General features: G+C 43.7%; 1 protein-coding gene across 4 annotated transcripts in view; it reads left to right on the top strand.

The window, feature by feature from the left end:
• The first annotated feature begins 23,855 nt into the window (after positions 1–23,855).
• The window catches only part of LOC110508791 (ephrin type-B receptor 1), a 376,500-nt gene continuing 373,952 nt past the window's right edge, over positions 23,856–26,403 (top strand). For all 4 annotated transcript variants that reach the window (XR_016492725.1, XR_016492724.1, XM_036966014.2 and 1 more), the window contains exon 1: positions 23,856–24,244. Coding sequence is in view for 2 of the 4 variants with exons in the window: in XM_036966014.2 (XP_036821909.2) it covers positions 24,178–24,244 (67 nt within the window). In the remaining 2 variants the exon portion in view is untranslated. The remainder of the gene's footprint in view (positions 24,245–26,403) is intronic.

Below are 26,403 nucleotides of genomic sequence, written 5' to 3'. Positions count from 1 at the left end.
GTCTGGCCCTGCGGCCTTGTGAATGTTGACCTGTTTAAATGTCTTACTCACATCGGCTGCAGAGAGCATGATCACACAGTCTCCGGTACAGCTGGTGCTCTCATGCATGTTTCAGTGTTATTTGCTTCGAAGCGAGAATAGAAGTAGTTTAGCTCGCCTGGTAGGCTCGTGTCACTGGGCAGCTCTCGGCTGTGCTTTCCTTTGTAGTCTGTAATGGTTTGCAAGTCCTGCAATAATAGGCACATTCTTCTCTTTTCTACCCTGCAACTCATCCTCAGGTCCTTGGTGTACAAGGTATGTGTTTTCTGTTAATATACCTGGTAAAATAATGGTTAATAAACAGTATTTGGCATGGCAGGCCCTTAAAAATATATTTTATTTGTTTTTTATTTTTCCAGTTTTTTTTACTCTCAATATTACACTTATTCATAAAGAAACACCTAAAGGGGGTGTTCTGAGTCAATGTCAATGCTTTAATCACAACAGAAGACAATTTTTTAGGTCTGAAAAAAAAACAGAACACATTATTTTTGGGATGTATTTCCCCTTTAATTGCACATCTAGTATTAGAGGAATGTGTCAGTCTAGCAATGTTTCTGCTTAGGCCTACTGCTGAAGCACATGTCATGGCAGAGCTCGCAAAACAATGGGCCCCCTATGGATACAATTCATTGAGATTTATAGTTCTCAGGTAAGACTACTTTGCGGTTAACATTTAATTGAGAAGGATTTTGGGGAAAGTCTTAGACTACCCCACATGGGTCAAATACAAGGCCCATTTGGCCTGCTACACAATTCTACCCGGTCTGTGCAATGATTTGGGATGTCAATTCATTTTGGCCAGTTTTCAAACACCCGTGATGTGCTGCACTACAAGTCACAGCAAGCACTGTCAACATGCTGCACGCCAAACTACAGTACATTGCCACGCATGCACGCATGCACGCACGCACGCACGCACGCACGCACGCACGCACACACACACACACACACACACACACACACACACACACACACACACACACACACACACACACACACACATACACACACACACACACACACACACACACACACACACACACACACACACACACACACACACACACATACACACACACACACACACACACACACACACACACATACACATACACACACACACACACACACATACACACACACACACACACACACACACACACACACACACACACACACACACACACACACACACACACACACACACACACACACACCTCTTCCCAGACCCACACCTCTTCCCAGACCCACACATGAGCCAGCCAGTGCTCTGTATCATATCATCACTTATGGTGAATCCTGTACCGGACCGAAGTTTAAATGTGTTGTAGGCTAAATGTCCATGCCAAGTTTCTTTTCCAACTGGTCATTGCTGTAGCCTCACAAAAATGTCATCTTGGTTATCAAAGAGTTATAAGATAAAGGATTCACATGCAGGTATATATTACTACCAAAAGACAACAGGACTCACAAGCGAGTACAAATGAGTCATCTACTTTATGAAATTACAGCCTGAGGGCTTGTTGGTGAATTCAGCATCAACTGTGCTGCTTTCCTGTGTCTCGTTTACCATGCGCAGCTGAGGGAAAGTGTACAAGCACATGTCACAGTCCTGGCTAGACTACTACAATTCTGAGTCTGGTATCGCTTTTTAAAGCATGACAGTGAATAACCAAAATACAAAACACCATGCAAAGGAGAAACATGTAGGCCTATTACAGCTGTTTGAGCAGTAGCCTAGGCTGGTTACTCAACTAGGCCTAAAAGTGTGCACCATGCAGCAATGCTGCATTCAACCGCACTGGTAATCCATGCAATGCAAAAAAATGTAAAACATGTTACAAGTTTACATTTTTTTTAACTAGGCATGTCAGTTCTAATTTTCAATGACAACCTAGGAAGAGTGGGTTAATTGCCTTGTTCAGGGGCAGAATAAAATATTTCCACCTTGTCAGCTCTGGGATTTGATCTTGCAACCTTTTAGTTACTAGTTCAACGCTCTAACCACAAGGCTATCTATCTGACACCCCATGTTTTGGTTATTCGCTGTCAATGTTAAAAATGCTATAATCAGCATCCTAAGGGGCCATTATAAAGGGCCATATGTTTTCAAATAAAACAATGACCAGCTGGGTCCAGGTGTATGCAAGTTGTTTTGTAAAAATAGGCTATGTCTGGCCCGCTGATTGAGTTTGACAACCCTGGTCATCCCACGTCATTAGCATCGCTAACTGGCTACACAAGAGGTGATAAACAGACAGACGCACGCACCAAACAGACAGATAGACGGGGGAAATATTGCAGGAAATATTATGTTTAGTTGTGCTTTTTTAAGCCAATAGTGGCTAACCAGGGTTGGGATAATGTGAACGTGGCTTTGATTGGATAGTAGCCGGGAGCTTTATGTTTATGACAGTTTGCAATGGAGCACATGAAAAAATGTATATACTTTCAGAATTGATTGGCGAGCTATTCATAAGTGGTCTGCAAGCTACTGGTAGATTGCGATTTACTTATTGGAGACCCCTAGTGTAAATGTAGGGGAGGAGACAGGTTAAAGATGGATTTCTAAGCCTAGAAACAATTGAGAAATGTATTGTGCATGTTTGCCATTCAGAGGGTGAAGGGGCAAGACAAAATATTTAAGTGCCTTTGAATGGGGTACGGTAGTAGGTGCCAGGCACACCAGTTTGAGTGTGTCAAGAACTGCAACACTGCTGGGTTTTTCACGTTCAACAGTTTTCTGTGTGTATCAAGAACGGTGCACCACCCAAAGGACATCCAGGCAACTTAACACAACTGTGGGAAGCATTGAAGTCAACATGGGCCAGCATCTGTGGAATGCTTTCGACACCTTGTAGTTCATGCACCAACGAGTTGAGGCTGTTTTGAGGGCAAAATGTGTTCCCAATATTTTGTACACTTAGTGTATGTGTATTTCCTCCTATGTTGAGGTAAAAAAAGTATAATGCTTGTATGGATGTCAACCTCAGCACATGTTCATGTAATCGTTACCAATCAACTGCATTAAGTTAAATATGACTTTGACAACCAACATCAATTTCTGTTTGCTAGCTATGCTAACCAGCTTACAGTATAGGAACGGGTGTTAGCATTTAGCAGTCACCTCTTCTAAAACTGAAAAGGGACAACTTCTACATGTCATGCAGGGAAAACAATCCAATAAATCAAAATACAACTAAAGAAACCTCATTATGGACCTGTTGAATGTGGGCCATGGACTGCATTTAGCCAAATGTACCCCCCCCCCCACACAAATTGTGACAACGAATTACTTTATTGCTTGAGGTTGAATATTATACTGAACAATAATATAAATGCAACATGGAACAATTTCAACGATTACAGTTCATATAAGGATTCAGTCAATTGAAATGAATTAATTAGGCCCTAATCTATGGAGCTGACATGACTGGGCAGGGGCGTAGCCATGGGTGGACCTTGGAGGGCATAGACCCACCCATTGGGTAGCCAGGCCCAGCCAATCAGAATTAATTTTTCCCCACAAAAGGCCTTCATTACAGACATAAATATTCCTCAGTTTCATCAGCTGTCCGGATGGCTGGTCTCAGATGGTCCTGCAGGTGAAGAAGCCGGGTGTGGAGGTCATGGGCTGGCGTGATTACTTGTGGCCAGCCCATGACCTCCACATCCGGCTTCTTCACCTGGAGGACCATCTGAGACCAGCCACCCGGTTGGACGTACTGCAAAATTCTCTAAAACAACATTGGAGGCGGCTTATGGTAGAGAAATTAACATTATATTATCTGGCAACAGCTCTGGTGGACATTCCTGCAATCAGCATGTCAATTGCACGCTCCCTCAAAACTTCTCCATGCATCGTGCCGACAGAGATAAACACCTCTATGGGAAGAGGAAGGGCATGGGGGTATGCTTTATGATTAACAGCCCATGGTGCGATCATAACAACACAGGAACTCGAGTCCTTCTGCTCACCTGACCTAGAATCTCTTACAATCAAATGCCGGCCATTCTACCTACCAAGAGAGTTCTCGTCAGTTATATTCACAGCTGTGTACATCCCCCTCAAGTGAACACCAAGACGGCCCTCAAGGAACTTCACTTGACTCTATGTAAACTATGTAGAATGCATTTAATTTAGCTGTGGATATTAAAAAAGCTAATTTCAGATCAATGTTACCTAAATGTTATCAGCATATTGACTGCACGACGTAAGGCTAATACCCTCGACCACTGCTACTCTAACTTCCACAATGCATACAACCCCCCCCCCCCCCCCCCCCCCCGCCCTCCCTTCAGCAAATCTGACCACGACGCCATCTTGCTCGTCCCAGCTTATAGGCAGAATCTCAAACAGGATGTACCAGTGATGAGGACCTGGACTGACCAATCGGAAGCCACGCTCTAAGATTGTTTTGATCACGTGGACTGGAATATGTTCCAGTCAGCCTCAGAGAATGACATTGATCTATATGCTGACACGGTGAGTGTGTTTACAAATAAGTGCATTGGCAATGTTGTAACCACTGACTATTAAAACCTATCCTAACCAGAAACCGTGGATGGATGGCGGCATTCACGAAAAACTGAAAGCGCGATCCACCGTCATTTAACCATGGAAAGAGGTCTGGCGATATGGCTGAACATAAACAGTGTAGTTATTCCCTCCGCAAGGCAATCAAACAAGCGAAATCCCGTTACAGGGACAAGGTGGAGTCGCAATTCAATGGCTCAGGCACGAAACGTATGTGGCAGGGTCTACAGGAAATCACGGACTACAAAAATAAAAACAGCCACATAACAGACACCGACGTCACGCTACCAGACAAACTAAACACCTCCTTTGCCCACTTTGAGGATAATACAGTGTCACCGTCGTGGCTCGCTAACAACGCCTGCGGACACCCCCTCTCCTTCTTAGTGGCTGACGTGAGTAAAACATTTAAACATGTTAACCCTCGCAAGGCTGCTGTCCCAGACGGCATCCCTAGCCACGTCCTCAGAGCATCAGCAGACCAGCTGGCTGGTGTGTTTACAAACATATTTAATCGCTCCCTATCCGAATCTGTTGTCCCCAGATGCTTCAAGATGGCTACCATTGTTCTTGTACCCAAGAAGACAAAGAAAACTGAACTAAATGACTGCCGCCCCCTTAGCACTCACTTCTGTCATCATGAAGTGCTTTGAAAGACTAGTCAAGGATCACCTCCACCTCACCGGCCACGCTAGACCCACTTCAGTTTGCATACCGCCCCAACAGGTCCACAGATGACGCAATAGCCATCACACTGCACGCTGCCCTATCCCATCTGGACAAAAAAAAATACCTATGTAAGAATGCTCTTCATTGACTACAGCTCAGCATTCAACACCACAGTACCCTCCAAGCTCATCATCAAGCTGGAGGTCCTGGGTCTCAACCTCGCCCTGTGCAACTGGGTCCTGGACTTTATGATGGGCCTCCCCCAGGTGGTGAAGGTAGGAAGCAACATCTCCACTTCAATGACCCTCAACAGGGCCCCACAAGGGTGTGTGCTCAGCCCTCTCCTGTACTCCCCGTTCACCCACGACTGCGTGGCCATGCACGCCTCCAACTCAATCGTCAAGTTTGCAGACGACACAACAGTAGTGGGCTTGATCACCAACAACGACAAGACAGTGCACAGGGAGGATGTGAGGGCAGTCAGAGTGTGGTGTCAGGAAAACAACCTCTCACTCAACATCAACAAAACAAAGGAGATAGTTATGGACTTCAGGAAACAGCAGGACAACTCCCCTATCCACATTGAATGGTCAGCAGTAGAGAAGGTGGAAAGTTTTAAGTTCCTGGACGTACATATCCCAGACCAACTGAAAGGTCCACCCACACAGACAGTGTTGTGAAGAAGGCGCAACAGCGTCTCTTCAACCTCAGCAGGCTGAAGAAAACTTTTACAGATGCACAATCAAGAGCATCCTGTCGGGCTGTACCACAGCCTGGTACAGCAACTGCACCACCCTCAACCGCAATATTCTCCAGAGGGTGGTGCGCTCTGCACAACGCATCACCGGGGGCAAACTACCTGCCATCCATGACACCTACAGAACCCGATGTCACAGGAAAGCCTACAACCACCCGAGCCACTCCCTGTTCACACCATTATCATCCAGAAGGCAAGGTCAGTACAGGTGTATCAAACTGGGACCGAGAGATTGAGAAACAGCTTATATCTCATAGCCATCAGACTGTTAAACAACAATCACTAACTCAGAGGCTGCTGCCCATATTGAGACCCAATCAATGGACACTTCAATAAATGGACCACTAGTCACTTTAAACAATGCCACTCTAAATAATGCCACTTTAATAATGTTTACATATCTTACAATACTCATATCACATGTATATACTGTATTGAGACCCAATCACTGGACACTTCAATAAATGGACCACTAGTCACTTTAAACAATGCCACTTTAAATAATGCCACTTTAATAATGTTTACATATCTTACAATACTCATATCACATGTATATACTGTATTGAGACCCAATCACTGGACACTTCAATAAATTGACCAGTAGTCACTTTAAACAATGCCACTTTAAATAATGCCACTTTAATAATGTTTACATATCTTACAATACTCATATCACATGTATATACTGTATTGAGACCCAATCACTGGACACTTCAATAAATGGACCACTAGTCACTTTAAACAATGCCACTTTAAATAATGCTACTTAAATAATGTTTACATATCTTATATTACTGAAATCACATGTATATACTGTATTTTATACCATCTACTGCACCTTGCCCATGCCGCTCGGCCATCGCTCATCCATATATTTATGTGTACGTATTCTCATTTACAGCTTTAGATGTGTGTGTATTAGGTAGTTGTTGGGAATTGTTAGATTATTTGTTAGATATTACTCCACTGTCGGAACTAGAAGCACAAGCATGTCTCTACACTCGCATTAACATCTGCTAACCATGTGTATGTGACCAATAAAATTAGATTATATTTGACATCTGTGGCATTGTGCTGTGTGACAAAATTGCACATTTTAGAGTTGCCTTTTATTGTCCCCAGTACAAGGTGCACCTGTGTAGTGATCATGATGTTTAATTAGCTTCTGGATATGCCACACCTGTCAGGTGGATGGATTGTCTTGTCAATGGAGAAATGCTCACTTAAAGGGATGTAAACAAGTTTGTACACAACATTTGAGAGAATTAAGCTTCTGTGCGCATGAAACATTTCTGGGATCTTTTATTTCAGGTCATGAAACATGGGACCAACATGTTACATGTTGCATTTATATTTTTGTTCAGTATACATTTCTGTTTCTCAATTCGAAATGAAACCTGGTCCTGCTAGATACATTTTGCTCCCTCTGCAGCCAGTGGTTTCCTTGGCAACCCAAATTCATTTACCATGGCCCCTGACTGTCTGGTGTTTTAGACAGCTATTGTCTCCAGACAACTTAAATGTGGTCCTGCAGGGCATTGTACAGTGACCGTGTGGAGCCTACAATCTTTCACCTGTGCAGGGACAGTTCAAACTACAAGTTGTCATCTGTGGTAGAAATGGTAATTGTTGGGACTGAGTGGTGACTGAGCTTGTGTCTCTCACACACACACACACACACACACACACACACACACACACACACACACACACACACACACACACACACACACACACACACACACACACACACACACGCATGCACACACATACACACAGTTTTGTATTGCTATCCTTGTGGAGACCAAATAATTGATTTAATCCAAAATCCTATTTTCCCTAACACTAACCTTAACTCTTAACCTGACCTTAACCCTAACCCTAACCCTTAACCCTAACCCAAATCTATACCTAACCCTAACTCCTAACCCTAACCCTAAACCTAACCGTAACCCCTAACCCTACCTCCTAACCCTAACCCTAACCGTAACCCCTTACCCTAACTATAACCTTAAATGTAACCCTAATTGTAACCCTAATTGTAACCCTAAACCTAACCCCTAAGCCTAAAATAGCATTTTTCCTCTTGGGGACTGTCAAAATGTCCCCACTCGTCAGCATTTTCCTTGTTTTACTAACCCCATGAGGAATTCTGGTACCTACAAGGATAGTAAAACAAACACACAGGCAGCTGGTGGTATCTTAATTGTGAGTAAATGGATGTTATCGAACACGTGTGAAAACATGTGTTTGGTACCATTCCATTGACTCCATTGCAGCCATTATATTATGAGCCGTCCTCCCCTCAGCAGCCTCCTGTGACACACAAACCTGTCATCTCCCCTTGTTCCGTTAGAAGTGTTTGACAGGTGAAAGAGGGAGCTTGTCTTCAGTGGCAGTATTTTTCATCTAACAATACACCTGTACTGCAGCTGTCAGCCAGGATTTTAGGGAGTAACAGGGAGTGCTGGAAAACAAGTGTTGCGTACTTGGAAGTGTAGGGAAGTTTTAATGTGGTATTTTGCAAATCTGGTAGACCCCTCCTCCCCTCCCCCCACCCTCCGGAAGTAGTTTTGTAGGATACATTTGTGGTTTGTAGTGACAGCATTTGCGATTCCAAAAATGCATTAAAGAAGGAACAGAAATGCAGATTATTTAGGCCTTTGTGGTTGTGGAAGACTGGCACACGTTGGGACAGAGTTATTTTCTAAATAATAAATACTTTTGAGATGACATATTGTAAATCTCTATCTGCAAACAGAATTGTACGGCTTGCATAACAATCTTTCTCAAATGAAAATGTCAAGAGAAGAATACTAGTAAAAATAGGACCTGTTGAGATCTTAGATGTGTTCACATCCTCAGATGTCACCACCAGTCATCTGTCTTTCCATGGATCCCCGTTCTGACATTTATAGTTTGACAGGGATGGGGATCAGTGGTGGTTCTGTGACGTTTATTTTTTTTAATGAACATGGCCTTATTTCTATTACAGCATATTGGATGACTGTCATTCATAAATAATTCACCCAGGTCAATGTAACATCAATAGGTTTAGGCTACTACGTGATACTCAAATGTTCCCTATACCCATCATGACGTTGCTACAACCTAGCCTATGAATGAAAGTTTACAACGTAGGTAATGAAAAGTCGACAACGTCATTTTGAGTAATCATGGTGGCAGACAGTGACACATTCAATACCGCCTTGCACACTCTTACCTGCGTCTAGCTGATCTAGGGTGTAATCATTAGTCCAACAGTTGCAAATAAGTTTCTATTGGACAAATTCAGGTATGTTTATCACTGTTTTGTTCCGTTTGAGAAATGTTTTCAACAGAATCGGCATAATGAATACACACTTGATCACATGTCCACACAGTTCACTTTCATAGCAGCCACATACTTGTAAATATAATTCCTTCTCACATCTATTAAGGCGTTCTCCTCCTCTCACCTTTTCCCTTTGCTTGTGGACTTCAGTGCACAACACATCAGCTGTCTGAGACCAGGCCAGAAAACCTTAATATCATGACCGCTGACCACTACAAAACAGCCTACATTGTTGTCACATCATAATCATCATAGCTACTAGAACTAACACGTCAGTAAACCCGCTACAATCATGCAGTACAGTGACATTGAACAGTCAGCAGCAAACAGTTTAACAGTTACACTTTGACTTGGGAGAGTTCCATAGTCAGCTAGCTAACATAGCATCCCTCTATGTTTGAGCAGGGTGTTTGAGGAGGCTAAACTAGCTACATGCATTTGATGCTAGCTACTGTAAGTAAGGGAACGTTGAAAAAATATATACTATGAAATATACATGTCTCTCTCTCTCTGTCTCTTGCTTTTCCTTAATTTTGAAATAATTTTTTGTTCAAAATTGTTCAACTTGTCTTTCTCTCTCTTTGAGTCAATAACTCACCACATGTTATGCACTTCAGTACTAGCTAGCTGTAGCTTATGCTTCCAGTACTAGATTAATTATCTGATCCTTTAATTGGGTGGACAGCATGTCAGTTCATGCTGCAAGAGCTCTGATAGATTGGAGTATGTTACTGTGTAAGTCCATGGAAGGGGGTGAGAACCATGAGCCCCCTACTGTAGGTTTTGTACTGAAGTCAATGTAACCAGAGGAGGACAGAAGCTAGCTGATGACATTCATATTTTTAGCATAGTTTTATCTAAAAAGGATCACTTTTTAAACATTTCACAATTTCTATTTTTATGAAATTCACTGAGGAGGATGCTCAGGGCCCGCTGTGTGCGTGTGTGTGTGTGTATACGCTGTCAGGTAGACTGTGACACACCGATAATGGCTTGAGCCATGTCCGAAGGCAATGTTTATTGATGTGATGATGCACGCTGAGAGAGAAAATCACTCTTAAAGGTCACAGTTAATATCTGAAGGTCAGTGTGTGTGTGTGTGTGTGTGTGTGTGTGTGTGTGTGTGTGTGTGTGTGTGTGTGTGTGTGTGTGTGTGTGTGTGTGTGTGTGTGTTTGAACTGAATTTTGCCTTTAATCTTTCCTTTTATCCCTCATGACCACATCCTTACCATTATCCATCGAAAAGCAATAATCAAATATGTCAAATGATCCATTTCCTAAACACACAAATACCACAATACCCCAGTCAGTCAATGCAGCTGTCAATGGATACTCAAGCTCTTTGCAGTCAGTCAGGTTCAAGGTGTTTTGAATTCAAATCCTGTCCGGATGTTTCATTTACAGGGGTCTGTTCAGGCCAGCCCATGACAGGAGATCAGTGACAAGCAGAGAGAAAGGCCAGAGTGACTTGACCTCAGTTTCTCTCTTTCGGTCTGTTTCTCTGCCAATAGAGACTTTTATCCCATCTATGAGACTGGGATAGGGTTGGAGTTTTCTCCACAATGCAGATGGACTGGCAAGAGACTAGGTGTGTGTCCTAAATGGCACCCTTTTCTCTATGGGCCCTGGTCAAAAGTAATGCACTATATAGGGAATAGGATGTCAGGAGGATGTCAGGAGGATGTCAGGAGTGAAATGTCACAGGATACAGAGGACATATCAGACTGGATCAGAAAGAAGGGATGGAGCTAGATCATGTTTAGGGATGAATGGGTAAAGGAGAGAGATCATAGAAGATGAGATGTCAGAGGAGTTTAGTATAATGTTGAAATGCTTTCGTTGTTGCTTTATTATTTCTTACTCACCTGTTCACCTATTTGTTTTTATCTTAGAGGTTTATCACTGAGGGAGTTGACTTTAGTGCTCTGTGCTATGGCCCGTGACGTGAACGGCAAAAGTAGTGAGGGAGGAGCGCCCTTCTGAAATCTAACAGTATTCTGCGCCGCTCAGAAATCGTTCAGAAACGTACATATTTTTCCATAAAATATAGTCTTCATCAGGAAGGCAGATAAAGCCTTTTTATCAAAAGCAATCTCCTCTGCATGTGAAAACACAGAGAATCCTACTCGTTCTACTGATGAATGTGTGATGTCTCCGCTGCCCAGGGTTGCTAGCATTGTTTCTGCTGGGAGATAGTGTGTGTGTGCACGTGCATGTGTGTTAGTAGTGTATTCTCTGTCATAACAAACCCCATGGCAGCTGACTGAGTAGGGCCCGACAGAAGAGAAGAGTGCACATATTAACAGTCAATCATTCTGCAGTGGAGCGAGACACGCACACTGCAGCCAGCTAATGATGCTCTTACTCAGCGTTGAGGAGAGAAGCTTCTCTGTGTTAGTAGGTTGATTTATGGTAATTAGCTGTGGAATCTTGAAACAAATGAAAATGGGCCAATTACTTATTAACCAAACTGTGATACTACAGCAAATAATGGTGCCTCAGCCTCTGTACAAGCATTACATTACATTAATAGTTGTGAGGCGCAATGGGGGATATCATCTCTCTGTCTCCTCTCTCTCTCTGTCTCTTTCTCTGTCTCGCTAACTCTTTCTCTCTTTCTCTCTGTCTGTCTGTCTCTCTTTCTCTCTCTCTCGCACACACACTCACACACACACACCTTCCAATAGGTCCTTCCAACCCTCCATTTTTGTAGACATTGCTCTAGCCTTAGACCACATCCACATCTGTATTCAGCCCTGGCTCTAATATGATAGCATTCCACTGAATATAAATGAACAGGCCGAACAGAGCCTAATAACGATTCCGTCCCCCCAGGGGCCTGGGTACGAGAGAGACCATCCTCCATTCTCCGTCATCTGAGCGTGTATATTTATTGAGTTGGACGTTTCATTTTCATGCATTCATAATGGTTCTACCATCACCAGCCCTTGTCTTCGACCCAGCCCCCTCTCACTCACACCAGTTCTGGTGCCTTTGTTTTCTCTCCTACCACACCAGTAGAGGTCAACCTAGACGGAGAACAGGTGGATTGAATGAAGAGGAATACAACGGTCACAGAACATTGTTTTATTTCATGGTGATGTGGACCAACCATGCTGATGTTTACAGGTCAAAAGCATGATAAATGTACAGACATCTCACAGAGATTTGAACACATAACAAACACCAGAACACACACAACACACAGAGATTTGAACACATAACAAACACCAGAACACACACAACACACAGAGATTTGAACACACAACAAACACCAGAACACACATAACACACAGAGATTTGAACACGCATCAAACACCAGAACACACACAACACACAGAGATTTGAACACGCATCAAACACCAGAACACACACAACACACAGAGATTTGAACACGCATCAAACACCAGAACACACATAACACACAGAGATTTGAACACACAACAAACACCAGAACACACATAACACACAGAGATTTGAACACACAACAAACACCAGAACACACATAACACACAGAGATTTGAACACGCATCAAACACCAGAACACACACAACACACAGAGATTTGAACACGCATCAAACACCAGAACACACACAACACACAGAGATTTGAACACACAACAAACACCAGAACACACACAACACACAGAGATTTGAACACGCATCAAACACCAGAACACACACAACACACAGAGATTTGAACACACAACAAACACCAGAACACACACAACACACAGAGATTTGAACACGCATCAAACACCAGAACACACATAACACACAGAGATTTGAACACACAACAAACACCAGAACACACACAACACACAGAGATTTGAACACACAACAAACACCAGAACACACATAACACACAGAGATTTGAACACACAACAAACACCAGAACACACATAACACACAGAGATTTGAACACACAACAAACACCAGAACACACATAACACACAGAGATTTGAACACATAACAAACACCAGAACACACACAACACACAGAGATTTGAACACATAACAAACACCAGAACACACACAACACACAGAGATTTGAACACACAACAAACACCAGAACACACACAACACACAGAGATTTGAACACACAACAAACACCAGAACACACATAACACACAGAGATTTGAACACATAACAAACACCAGAACACACATAACACACAGAGATTTGAACACACAACAAACACCAGAACACACACAACACACAGAGATTTGAACACACAACAAACACCAGAACACACATAACACACAGAGATTTGAACACGCATCAAACACCAGAACACACACAACACACAGAGATTTGAACACACAACAAACACCAGAACACACATAACACACAGAGATTTGAACACACAACAAACACCAGAACACACATAACACACAGAGATTTGAACACATAACAAACACCAGAACACACATAACACACAGAGATTTGAACACACAACAAACACCAGAACACACATAAGATGGAATCAACCCAGACCACCGATCACACATCAAGTAAAAGTGAGGGATTTGATTTTGTGTTCTTAGTGTTATTAAATTTAGATGATAGCAATGACCATGAGCTAATCATATTTACAGTATGCATTCCACTGGGCACAGATGTCAATTCAACATTGATTTAACATTGGTTCAACATAATATAATTAAAATGACGTAGCAACAACGTTGATTCAACCAGTGTGTGCCCAGTAGGACGTGACAGTTTATTTTACATGTAGTATTGCAGGAGCAAGTCTACATCTAGTAATGCCTTTCCTTTAAAAACCAACAACCCAATTGCCCATTATTCTATAGGCACAGTGTCTCCACAGCGCCTTGTGAAAGTATTGAACTAGAGCAGACAACGCCATGCTCTCTCTGCTGTAGCAGGGCAATGGAAAACAAAACCTTCACAACGGGATATGTGTTTTATGAGCGGCTACATGTGTGTGTGTGTGTGTGTGTTTGTGTGTGAGTTCTTGTGTGTGTGAGCCTGTATGCATCTTTGTTACAGGGCTAGTGCTGATCTGCTGACCTATAATGCTGTGTGAAGTAGAATGCAATTCTACACTTTCCATATCCTGCAGCATCTATAGTGTACACTTCTGGCCTGTGTTGTGAGCCGAGTGGTATATAGGGATATTATAAACTGGGTGGTTCAAGCCCTGAATGCTGATTGGCTGACAGATGTGATATATCAGACCGTATAAGGTCTAAGCAATGTTGTCCTGCTATTTTTATTGACTTGGCCAAAGCTTTTGATAAGGTAGACCATTCCATTCTTGTGGGCCGGGTAAGGAGTATTGGTGTCTCTGAGGGGTCTTTGGCCTGGTTTGCTAACTACCTCTCTCAAAGAGTGCAGTGTATAAAGTTAGAAAATCTGCTGTCTCAGCCACTGCATGTCACCAAGGGAGAACCCCAAGGCTCAATCCCAGGCCCCACACTCTTTTCAATTTACATCAACAACATAGCTCAGGCAGTAGGAATCTCTCTCATCCATTTATATGCAGATGATGCAGTCTAACACTCAGCTGGCCCCTCCCTGGATTTTGTGTTAAATGCTCTAACAACAAAGCTTTCTTAGTGTCCAACAAGCTTTCTCTGTCCTTAACCTTGTCCGGAACACCTCCAAAACAAAGGTCATGTGGTTTGGTAAGAATGCCCCTACCCCACAGGTGTGATTACTACCTCTGAGGGTTTAGAGCTTGAGGTAGTCACCTCATACAAGTACTTGGGAGTATGGCTAGACGGTAAACTGTCCTTCTCTCAGCACATATTAAAGCTGCAGGCTAAAGTTAAATCGAGACTTGGTTTCCTTTATCGTAATCACTCCTCTTTCACCCCAGTTGCCAAACTAACCCTGATTCAGATAACCATCCTACCCATGCTAGATTACTGAGACATCATTTATAGATCGCCAGGTAACACGGAACCCAAATCGGCTGCATGCGTGCACCATCATGTGCCATCGTGCATACATTTATTTTGTCCCCCTACATCAAAAGCGATCACAACATGAATGTTAAAACATCAAAACAAATTCTGAACCAATTACATTAATTTGGGGACAGGCCGGAAAGCATTAAACATTTATGGCAATTTAGCTAGCTAGCTTGAACTTGCTAGGTAATTTGTCCTCTTTAGCTAGCTTGCTGTTGCTAGCTAATTTGTACAAGGTCCTCTACTCCGACAATTAATCCACACATAAAACTGTCAACTAAATAGTGTCTAGTCGTCTCTCCTCCTTCCAGTCCTTTTCTTCTCTGGACTTTATATTGCGATTGGAAACTTTCATAAATTAGGTGCATTACTGCCACTGACCTCGATCGTCTTCCAGTCACCCACGTGGGTGTAACCAATGAGGAGATGGCACGTGGGTACCTGCTTAAATAAACCAACGAGGAGATGGGAGAGGCAGGACTTGCAGCGAGATCTGCGTCACAAATAGAACTGACTTCTATTTTAGCCCTTGTCAACGCAGATGCTCGTTGGCGCGTGCGAGCAGTGTGGGTGCAATAATTGAATAACATAGATTTCTACATTTATTTCGCAATGCTCGTGCAAACGACACTGGCGGTGTAGACAGGGTATAAGGGTGCTCTCGAGCGGCTAGATATTCTTTACTATCAGATTTGCCACCAATGCTCCTTATAGTACACATCACTGCACTCTATACTCCTCTGTAAACAAACTGGTCATCTCTGTATACCGGTTGCAAGACCCACTGGTTGATGCTTATTTATAAAACCCTCTTAGATATCTGAGATATCTACTGCAGCCCTCATCCTCCACATAAAACACCCGTTCTGCCAGTCACATTCTGTTAAAGGTCCCCAAAGCACACACCCTGGGTTGCTCGTCTTTTCAGTTCGCTGCAGCTAACGACTGGAACAAGCTGCAACAAACACTCAAAATGGACAGTTTTATCTCAATCTCTTCATTCAAAGACCCAATGACCCATGGACACTCTTACTGACAGTTGTGGCTGCTTTGCAAGATGCATTGTTGTCTCTACCTTCTTGCCCTTTAAGCTGTTGTCTGTGCCCAATAATGTTTGTGCCATGTTTTGTGCTGCTACCATGCTGTGTTGTTGTCTTAGGTCTCTCTTTATGTAGTGTTGTCTCTATTGTCGTGATGTGTGTTTTGTCCTATATTTATATATTTTTTAAATTTGTTTTATTTTTAATCCCAGGCCCCCGTTCCCGCAGGAGGTCTTTTGCCTTTTGGTAGGCCGTCATTGTAAATAAGAATTTGTTCTTAACTGACTTGCCTAGTTAAATTAAGGTTAAAAAAATTACAAAAGTATACCACACGTATGACATTTATTTTTACATCTCTAATTACATTGGTAACCAGTTTATAATAGCAATACGGCACCTCGGGGGTTTGTGATATATGGCTAATATACCACGGCTAAGGGCTCTATCCAGGCGTCGTGTCTAAGAACAACCCTTAGCTGTGGTATATTGGCCATATACCACATTCCCTCGGTCCTTATTGCTTAATTATACCTCACACACACACACACACACACACACACACACACACACACACACACACACACACACACACACACACACACACACACACACACACACACACACACACACACACACACACACGCACACAGCCTTGTACAGCTAAGCTTGTGGGGACACACAATTCAGTCCTGTTCAAAATCCTATTTTCCCTAACCCCTAACCTTAACCCGTACCCTAACCTGTACCCTTTTTCTAACCCTAACCCTAAGCTTAACCCCAAAATCTAACTTTGACCCTAAACCTAACCCTAGCTCCTAACCATAACCCCAAAACTAACCCTAGTTCCTAACCCTAATTCTAAACATAATTCCAACTCTAACACTAATTCTAACCTTAACCCTAAACCCCTTAGAAATAGCATTTGACCTCGTGGGGACTAACAAAATGTCCCCAGTTGGTCAAATTTTTGATTTTTTACTATTCTTGTGGGGATTTCTGGTCCCCACAAGTATAGTTAAACACACACACACACACACACAGTCTAGACTGATACATTACTTTAGAAATACTTTTGTGTAAACCAATGTGCTTTCGCAGTATTGGACTCAAGCTCTTGGAGTGGGTGAGTGCTTGTGCTGCTGAATTGTGAATCATTATCACAATACGTTGTGTAGATGTGTTCGTGTGTGTGTTGGTGTTTTGTGTGTGTGTAGCATGAGCTGTCTGTATAAGTGTGTGTAGTTGTGTTCATAAATCACATCAAATGGCATGCTTCATGAACAACAGGTGTAGACTAACAGTGAAATGCTTAGTTACGGGCCCTTCCCAACAATGCAGGGAGAACAAAAAAGTAATAATAGAATAATAGAAAAATAAAAACAGGAGGAATAAAGACACAATGAGTAACAATAACTTGGCTATTCTGTACAGTGGGGAGAACAAGTATTTGATACACTGACGATTTTGCAGGTTTACCTACTTACAAAGCATGTAGAGGTCTGTCATTTTTATCATAGGTACACTTCAACTGTGAGAGACGGAATCTAAAACAAAAATCCAGACAATCACATTGTATGATTTCTAAGTAATGAATTAGCATTTTATTGCATGACATAAGTATTTGATCACCTACCAACCAGTAAGAATTCCGTCTCTCACAGACCTGTTAGTTTTTCATTAAGAAGCCCTCCTGTTCTCCACTCATTACCTGTATTAACTGAACCTGTTTGAACTCGTTACCTGTATAAAAGACACCTGTCCACACACTCAATCAAACAGACTCCAACCTCTCCACAATGGCCAAGACCAGAGAGCTGTGTAAGGACATCAGGGATAAAATTGTAGACCTGCACAAGGCTGGGATGGGCTACAGGACAATAGGCAATCAGCTTGGTGAGAAGGCAACAACTGTTGCCGCAATTATTAAAAAATGGAAGAAGTTCAAGATGATGGTCAATCACCCTCGGTCTGGGGCTCCATGCAAGATCTCAGCTCATGGGGCATCAATGATCATGAGGAAGGTGAGGGATCAGCCCAGAACTACACGGCAGGACCTGGTCAATGACCTGAAGAGAGCTGGGACCACAGTCTCAAAGAAAACCATTAGTAACACACTACGCCGTCATGGATTAAAATCCTGCAGCGCATGAAAAGTCCCCCTGCTCAAGGCAGCGCATGTCCAGGCCTGTCTGAAGTTTGCCAATGACCATCTGGATGATCCAGAGGATGAGTGGGAGAAGGTCATGTGGTCTGATGAGACAAAAATAGACCTTTTTGCTCTAAACTCCACTCGCCGTGTTTGGAGGAAGAAGAAGGATGAGTACAACCCCAAGAACACCATCCCAACTGTGAAGCATGGAGGTGGAAACATCATTCTTTGGGGATGCTTTTCTGCAAAGGGGACAGGACGACTGCACCATATTGAGGGGAAGATGGATGGGGCCATGTATCGCGAGATCTTGGCCAACAACCTCCTTCCCTCAGTAAGAGCATTGAAGATGGGTCGTGGCTGGGTCTTCCAGCATGACAACGACCCGAAACACACAGCCAGGGCAACTAAGAAGTGGCTCCGTAAGAAGCATCTCAAGGTCCTGGAGTGGCCTAGCCAGTCTCCAGACCTGAAACCAAAATAAAATCTTTGGAGGGAGCTGAAAGTCCGTATTGCCCAGCGACAGCCCCGAAACCTGAAGGATCTGGAGAAGGTCTGTATGGAGGAGTGTGACAAAATTCCTGCTGCAGTGTGTGCACACCTGGTCAAGAACTACAGGAAACGTATGATCTCTGTAATTGCAAACAAAGGTTTGTGTACCAAATATTAAGTTCTGCTTTTCTTATGTATCAAATACTTATGTCATGCAATAAAGTGCTAATTAATTACTTAAAAATCATACAATGTGATTGTCTGGATTTTTGTTTTAGATTACGCCTAGATCACAGTTGAAGTGTACTTATGAAAAAAATTACAGAAAAAAATTACATGCTTTGTAAGTAGGAAAACCTGCAAAATCGGCAGTGTATCAAATACTTGTTCTCCCCACTGTATATACTGGGTACCAGTACCGAGTTGATGTGCTGAAGTAATTGAGGTAGATTGCCTATTCACTTTATCCCTACCTACAGTATATATAAAGTTACTAGGCAACAGGATAGAAAATAAACAGTAACAGCAGCGTGTGTGATGAGTCAAAAGAGTTAGTGCAAAAAGCTCCAATGCAGATAGTTAAATAGTTAACCAATAGCTACCCGGACTAACTATTTAGCAGTCTTATGGCTTGGGGGTAGAAGCTGTTCAGGGCCCTGATGGTTCTAGACTTGGTGCATCTGAACCGCTTGTTTTGCAGTAGAAGAGAGAACAGTCTACGACTTCGGTGGCTGGAGTCTTTGACAATGTTTAGGGCTTTCCTCTGACGCCGCCTGGTATACAAGTCCTGGATGGCAGGGAGCTTGGCCCCAGTGATGTGCTGGGCCATACGCACTACCCTCTCGCCTTCGGGTCGGATGCCAAGCAGTTGCCATACCAGATTGTGATGCAGCCAGTCAAGATGTTGTCAATGGTGCAGCTGTATACCTTTTTGAGGATCTGAGGGCCCATGCCAAATCTTTTCAGCCTTCTGAGGGGGAGAGGCCTTGTGCTTTGTTCACGACTGTGTTGGTGTGTGGGCCATGATAATTCCTTAGTGATGTGGACACCGAGGAACTTGACCGCTCCACTACAGCCCCGCCAATGTGGATGCCTGGCCTTCCGTTTCCTGTAGTCCACGATCAGCTCCTTTGTCTCGATGGCGTTGAGGGAGAGGTTGTTGTCTCTGACCTCCTCCCTGCAGGCTGTCTCATCATTGTCGGTGATCAGGCCTACCACCATCGTGTCATCGGAAAACTTAATGATGGTTTTGGAATCGTGCACAACAACACAGTTGTGGGTGAAAAGGGATACTGGAGGGGACTAATTATGCACCCATGAGGGGCCATTGTGTTGAGGGTCAGCATGGTGGATAGGTTGTTGCCTACCCTTACCACCTGGGGGCGGCGCGTCAGGAAGTCCAGGATCCAGTTGCAGAGGGAGGTGTTTAGTCCCAGGGTGCTTAGCTTACTGATGTGCTTGGAGGGCACTATGGTGTTCAACGCTGAGCTGTAGTCAAGGAACAGCATTTTCACATAGGTGTTCCTCTTGTCCAGGTGGGAGAGGGCAATGTGGAGTACAGTAGAGATTGCGTTATCAGTGGATCTGTCGGGCGGAATACAAATTGGAGTGGGCCCAGGGTGCCTGGGATGATAGTGTTGATGTGAGCCATGACCAGCCTTTCAAAGCATTTCATATAGTGTGAATCGTTGTGTGAATCTTTGTGTGTGTGTGTGTGATTTGTGTGTACGTGCAAAAGGTGTGTGTGTGTGTCTACCTATGTATCGGCATGTTTATAGTGTGAGGGTCTGGGGGAGGATGTGCTCCTGCTCCAGCATTATTCTTACCTCCTCTCCTCTCTTCCTTCCCCAGGGTGAGGACAGTACACAAGGATAGATTGGCTTGGGCTGCAGCCCTCCTCTGGAGCTGGCCCTGGGGGTCAGAGGTGACAGTACTGGTACTGGGGACCTCGGCATGACAAATAAGAGCTAGGTGGACCTCGTAAATCCACTGTGGCGCACTGCGGCCAAGCAGGGTCGAGAGCTCAAAACACTGTCCCCCTCCACACCACACCATTAAAAATGACAAATGGATCTCAGGTTAACTCAGGTTCGAGAGTCGTTGTACGTTGTCATTATGTTTTTAAAGGGTTTCTGCAATGTTTGCTGTGTTGTACTGGCCTAGTTCATTGGACGCAGAGGGAAAGGGAGGTTTTGTGTCATCGTTTCCCTTTCTTATTTTGTTTCTGTTCGATATACAGTAGAGTAGAAATGTAGAAGGGAATGTGAAGGGAAGGGGAATGAAGAAGGGGGAGAATGGAGGGAGGCCCAAATCCAAGATATAGAGGGATGAAGTTGGAAGGCAGAGGTTGAAATAGAGTGAACCAGGCCATCCATGGAAGACTCAGCTCCAGGAGAGTGAGCTGGACCAACCTGCCCCAGAAAGGTGTTGGGGTTTGGGGGTTATTGATTATCATAACCTCCCTCCTCTTCCAGATCCTGGTTCCCCAGCACATCCCTGAGGAAACAACCCTTTGTGTCCCCCATCTGTTGCAACATATACACTCATGATCTCACAACAGGACGAGGCGGTGAGGAGAGGCAAGGCTGAAGGTAAACGGTTAAGACGAGGATTCTAATATCCCCAAACGTTGAATAAATGAGGAAGAATTCTAAACTAAGGGACCAGATATTTATTTTATTTTATGTTTAACCAGGTAAGTCAATTGAGAACCAATTCTCCTTTACAATGACGACCTGGCCAAAAGGCATAGCATTGCAACAGTGAACAGGACAGCACACAATCCACAAAAAAACACTATATACAGAGGAAAGGTACAAATTCATCAAATATACAACAATGACACACATTACTACACTAGATGACCGATAGCTCAACTTGCCTCCATCTTGGCACTCCTCCACCATTGTAAAAAATATTTTTAAGCTGTAGAAATCAATTTATTGATGTCTACATTAGTTATTGCCACATGTATTATATTATAGACAACTTAATACATGCTTTTAAATGATATTATGTGAGATTTTTTGTCACCTAAAACCCTGACAAACTTTTACAACTGCACAATTGAGAGCATCCTGTCGGGTTGTATCACAGCCTGGTAGGGCAACTGCACCGCCCTCAACCGTAAGGCACTCCAGCGGGTGGTGTGTTCTGCACAACGCATCACCGGGGGCAAACTACCTGTCCTCCATGACACTTACAGCACCCGATGTCACAGGAAAGCCAAAAAGATCATCAAGGACAACAATCACCCGAGTCACTGCCTGTTCATACAGCTACCATCCAGAAGGCGAGGTCAGTACAGGTGCATCAAAGCTGGGACCGAGAGATTGAAGAACAGCTTCTATCTCAAGGCCATAACACTGCTAAACAGCAATCACTAACTCAGAGGCTGCTGCATACATTGACACCCAATCACTGGACACTTTAATAAATGGATCACTAATCACTTTAAACAATGCCACTTTAAATAATGCCATCTTAATAATGTTTACATATCTTACATTACTAATATCACATGTAAATACTGTATTTTATACCATCTATTGCAACTTGCCTATGCCGCTCGGCCATCGCTCATCAATATACTTATATGTACATATTCTCATTCACCCCTTTAGATTTGTGTGTATTAGGTAGCTGTTGGGGGATTGTTAGATTACTTGTTAGATATTACTGCATTGTCAGAACTAGAAGCACAAGCATTTCTATACACTCGCATTAACATCTGCTAACCATGTGTATGTGTAACCGATGTGAAATGGCTAGCTAGTTAGCGGTGGTGCGCGCTAATAGCGTTTCAATCGGTGACCTCACTCGCTCTGAGACCTGAAGTAGTGGTTCCCCTTGCTCTGCAAGGGCCATGGCTTTTGTGGAGCGATGGGCAACGATGCTTCGTGGGTGACTGTTGTTGATGTGTGCAGAGGGTCCCTGGTTCGAGCCCGGGTATGGGCGAGGGGACGGACATTAGTTATACTGTTACATATGTGACAATAAAGCAAAATTTGAACTCAACTTTTTTTTTTAAATGAACAAACAAATATAAAAACATTTTCCTTAAAGTATCATTTTTTAGAGATTACTGATGCTAGTGTCCCCACTACAACAAAAACATGTAATTTTGTCCTTGAAACATGTAATTGAAATACTGTATCAATCCATGAATTACTACGGGGTATGGCTCCTTCTGGGGATTGCCAATATAACTTCCATTAGGAGATGTCTGTGGATCTATTGCCACGGCTATTAAAGAGTAATATGAATGCAAATGGTGCTTGGGACTCTGATTTAAGATAATAGAAGAGAGAGACTGCCAAGTGACGCGCCAGCCATAAGACACTGGAGTGGGAAGGTAAGGGAGGGGGAAGTCTGTGAGTGAGAGAAACAGTAGACCAATTCTGTTTTCTCCCTTCTACCTGAAATTTGCATTTAGCACTTAAACACTCCCCCTCATATATTTTTAGGGAATGGACGGGTGTAATGAATGTGGTGGGAATTCCCTTCAGCAAAATGCAAACACCAATCCTATGCTTTTTAATCGTTGAAGTGAATGAGTGATTGGGAGTGAACAATCAAATCAAATCAAAGTTTATTGGTCACATACAGATGGTTAGCAGATGCTGATGCGAGTGTGGCGAAATGATTGTGCTTCTAGTTCCGACAGTGCAGTAATATCTGTAAAGTAATCAAACCATTTCTGTGTACACTTTCATGGGGAAAAGGGGGTAAAGCAATTGGGTTAGAGAGGAGAGAGATGAGAAATGGAGGTCCTCTAGTAATTTGTGGGGACCATCTAATAATGTAATACCCAAACGGACCAATTGGTGGTGCTATTCTCCTTCGCTGACGCTGTCGCCTGCCGTTTCAAATAGGTCGGGGAAAAGTTTTGTGTTTTCACAATGCAGCAGGGAGGAGCAAACCATTGGCGATTGGTTAGCGATTTTCACTTTTAAATCTGTGATTGGCCCTGCCGCTTTAGCGGGGTGTAAAGAAGCTGTCTTGCCCACTTCTCACTCGCCTCCATCCCATACATTCGACAGGGTCCTACACTGGTTGTCACACAGTTTTAGTACGGCTGGAAATGTGACTCGTAACACGGGCTTACTGACTGGAATGAATACACCGCTCTGTGACAACCGAAGCGATTTTTTTGTGTGCGTGTCCTGCGTGGTTCTCAGTGGATAGGCATATAGACTGTGTGGACTATACATTTCTGCCATGACTGTGGATTTGTTTGCAGTTTTATGTGTCATCATCACCACCACCACGGTTTCTGCGATGGAAGGTAAATTATGGGAATGATCATTGCTGTGTTTTGATGGTTTGGAGTGACTGCTCCGCGCCGGAACTCACACTGGCTCTCTCGCGCGGCTCTCCCATGGAATGGCACATGCACATTGTAACGGTGAGAGCGTGCGCTCTGTGATGTCAGTTGAATACAGGGGATGGAATGCACGTTGGTCATGTCAAGCCCGTTCCGGTTATTTGATTCCGAATAGGACGGAGTAGTGGTCTCACTGTGTCAGTGGGTCTGGCAATAGCCTTCAACGCACTGATGATGGTCTTTGTTGGTTCTTCTGGGCTGCAGGCAGTGCAGCTAGGGCAGCACATCATCACCACATTCTCTAAACTTCCCTTTGAATAGGTTTTCGTTACACAATTAAAATATAGCCAACATGTGGGAGGCTCCTTTTATTTGTTTTGTTGTGGTGGTTTATTATTCCACGAGATAATTGTGTGGTGATCTATAGCCTACATCAGGTAAGACTATCTGTGACATAACATATGCTCTCTACCTGCTAGTGTCGTCCTCAGCGCCTGGGTGTAGGCTAGCCCTCTCCGTGTGTTATTCGGGTCACGTCCTGACATAGGCTTATCATTTGTTTTTAGCGCCAACCCCGAACAGCAGTAGGATAAATATCGGGCGATTTTGGATTGTCTGAGGGATTTTATAGATGGCTGCTGGAACTGTTTAGCGACAGTAATGACTCCGCCAGATCAAACCATGGTGATGAGGCATCTCCAGATCAGAACTCTGTGGCTACATGTACGTACAATAGGATCATTTTCTCTGTTTGTTTTCTGGTCTGTCTGGTCCTCTTTGGCACCCACCCACAGGCACAGACAGATACACACGCACACACTGTGTAAGGGAAATCAACAGACAAGTGTGCCATCAGCATCCTTGGCTAATAGCCCTTCTTAGAGCTTTAACATGTTCTTCATTTCCTGTGTAGGAGCCGAGGGACTAGGGCACTAGACATAATGTATGTGCTGCATGACTACGGAAGAGTTCTCAAACTTCACTTTCTATGCTCACACACTCTCCAAAGCAGATGGTCTCTCGTGGTTCTCTGCTTAGCATAAACAAGTGGAGTGAATTAAAGACTAGCAAGTGCAGTGGGCGTTACATGATCGTAGTATCTCTGTTTCATCTTTTATTTTCATAATGATTACAACGTTCACGCTGCCTGGGTAGCTCAGTGTTGCTATGTAATTCAGGAAAGCGCTGCTTGCTTGTTTATATTCATCGTATTCTATCACACACACACACACACACACGTGACCCATTGAACAGCTCCCGAAATCCCCGACTGTAGCTTTAAAGGTCTGTCCAGAAAGACAAAGCTGGGTATTGGGTAGAACAGATGGGTAGGGGAGACACATTGGGTTACCCAGGCAACACCAGGGATGAGAGTGATTTCCTTGTTTAGGCTGGTTAATTGAAAGGAGATTGTCTCACGGGCAGGTTAAGATGTTAGCTGATATGATCTACAATCTGTTGGCCTCACTCTCTTTCTGTGTGTTACAGTGTGTGTGTGTGTGTGTGTGTGTGTGTGTGTGTGTGTGTGTGTGTGTGTGTGTGTGAGAGAGAGAGAGAGAGAGAGAGAGCAAGCATACGGCCCTTGCCACATTATCCCTCCCCAGATCTGTGTCCCCGTTAATCTGATTATCTGTCCCTAATCACCACATCAGCTCCGTAATCACAAACACAGTGTCAGAGATCAACCTGTGTGTATGTGAGACTCTGTATATGTGTGTGTGTGTGAGAGAGAGACTGTGTGTGTATGAGACGTGTTTGTTTATGAGACTACGTGTGTGTCTGTGTCTGTGTGTGTGTGAGACTGTGTGAGACTGTGTGAGACTGTGTGAGACTGTGTCTGTGTGAGACTGTGTGTGTGTCGGGGGGGGGGGGGGGGTGGGGGGGGGGGGCACCACTGACCATATGGACAGATTGGTGATGAATAGAGAGTAGCCCCTCCACTAGACTGATATGTGGTGGATGGAATGGTAGACACACAGAGACACACAGTGACATCTGTCTGACTGATGGCAGATTGATGGCAGCCATGGCTTCACTGAAAGGTCATGATGTTAGAGAGACCGGGTCAGAAAACCCTGATCATATCAACTGTTTATAGGACATTAGAAATGACTGGCTGG

The sequence above is a fragment of the Oncorhynchus mykiss genome, chromosome 28 (genome assembly GCF_057628025.1).
Source record: "Oncorhynchus mykiss isolate SJ-2025 chromosome 28, ASM5762802v1, whole genome shotgun sequence".
Taxonomy (NCBI): domain Eukaryota; kingdom Metazoa; phylum Chordata; class Actinopteri; order Salmoniformes; family Salmonidae; genus Oncorhynchus; species Oncorhynchus mykiss.
This window is presented reverse-complemented; position numbering and strand designations above follow the sequence as displayed.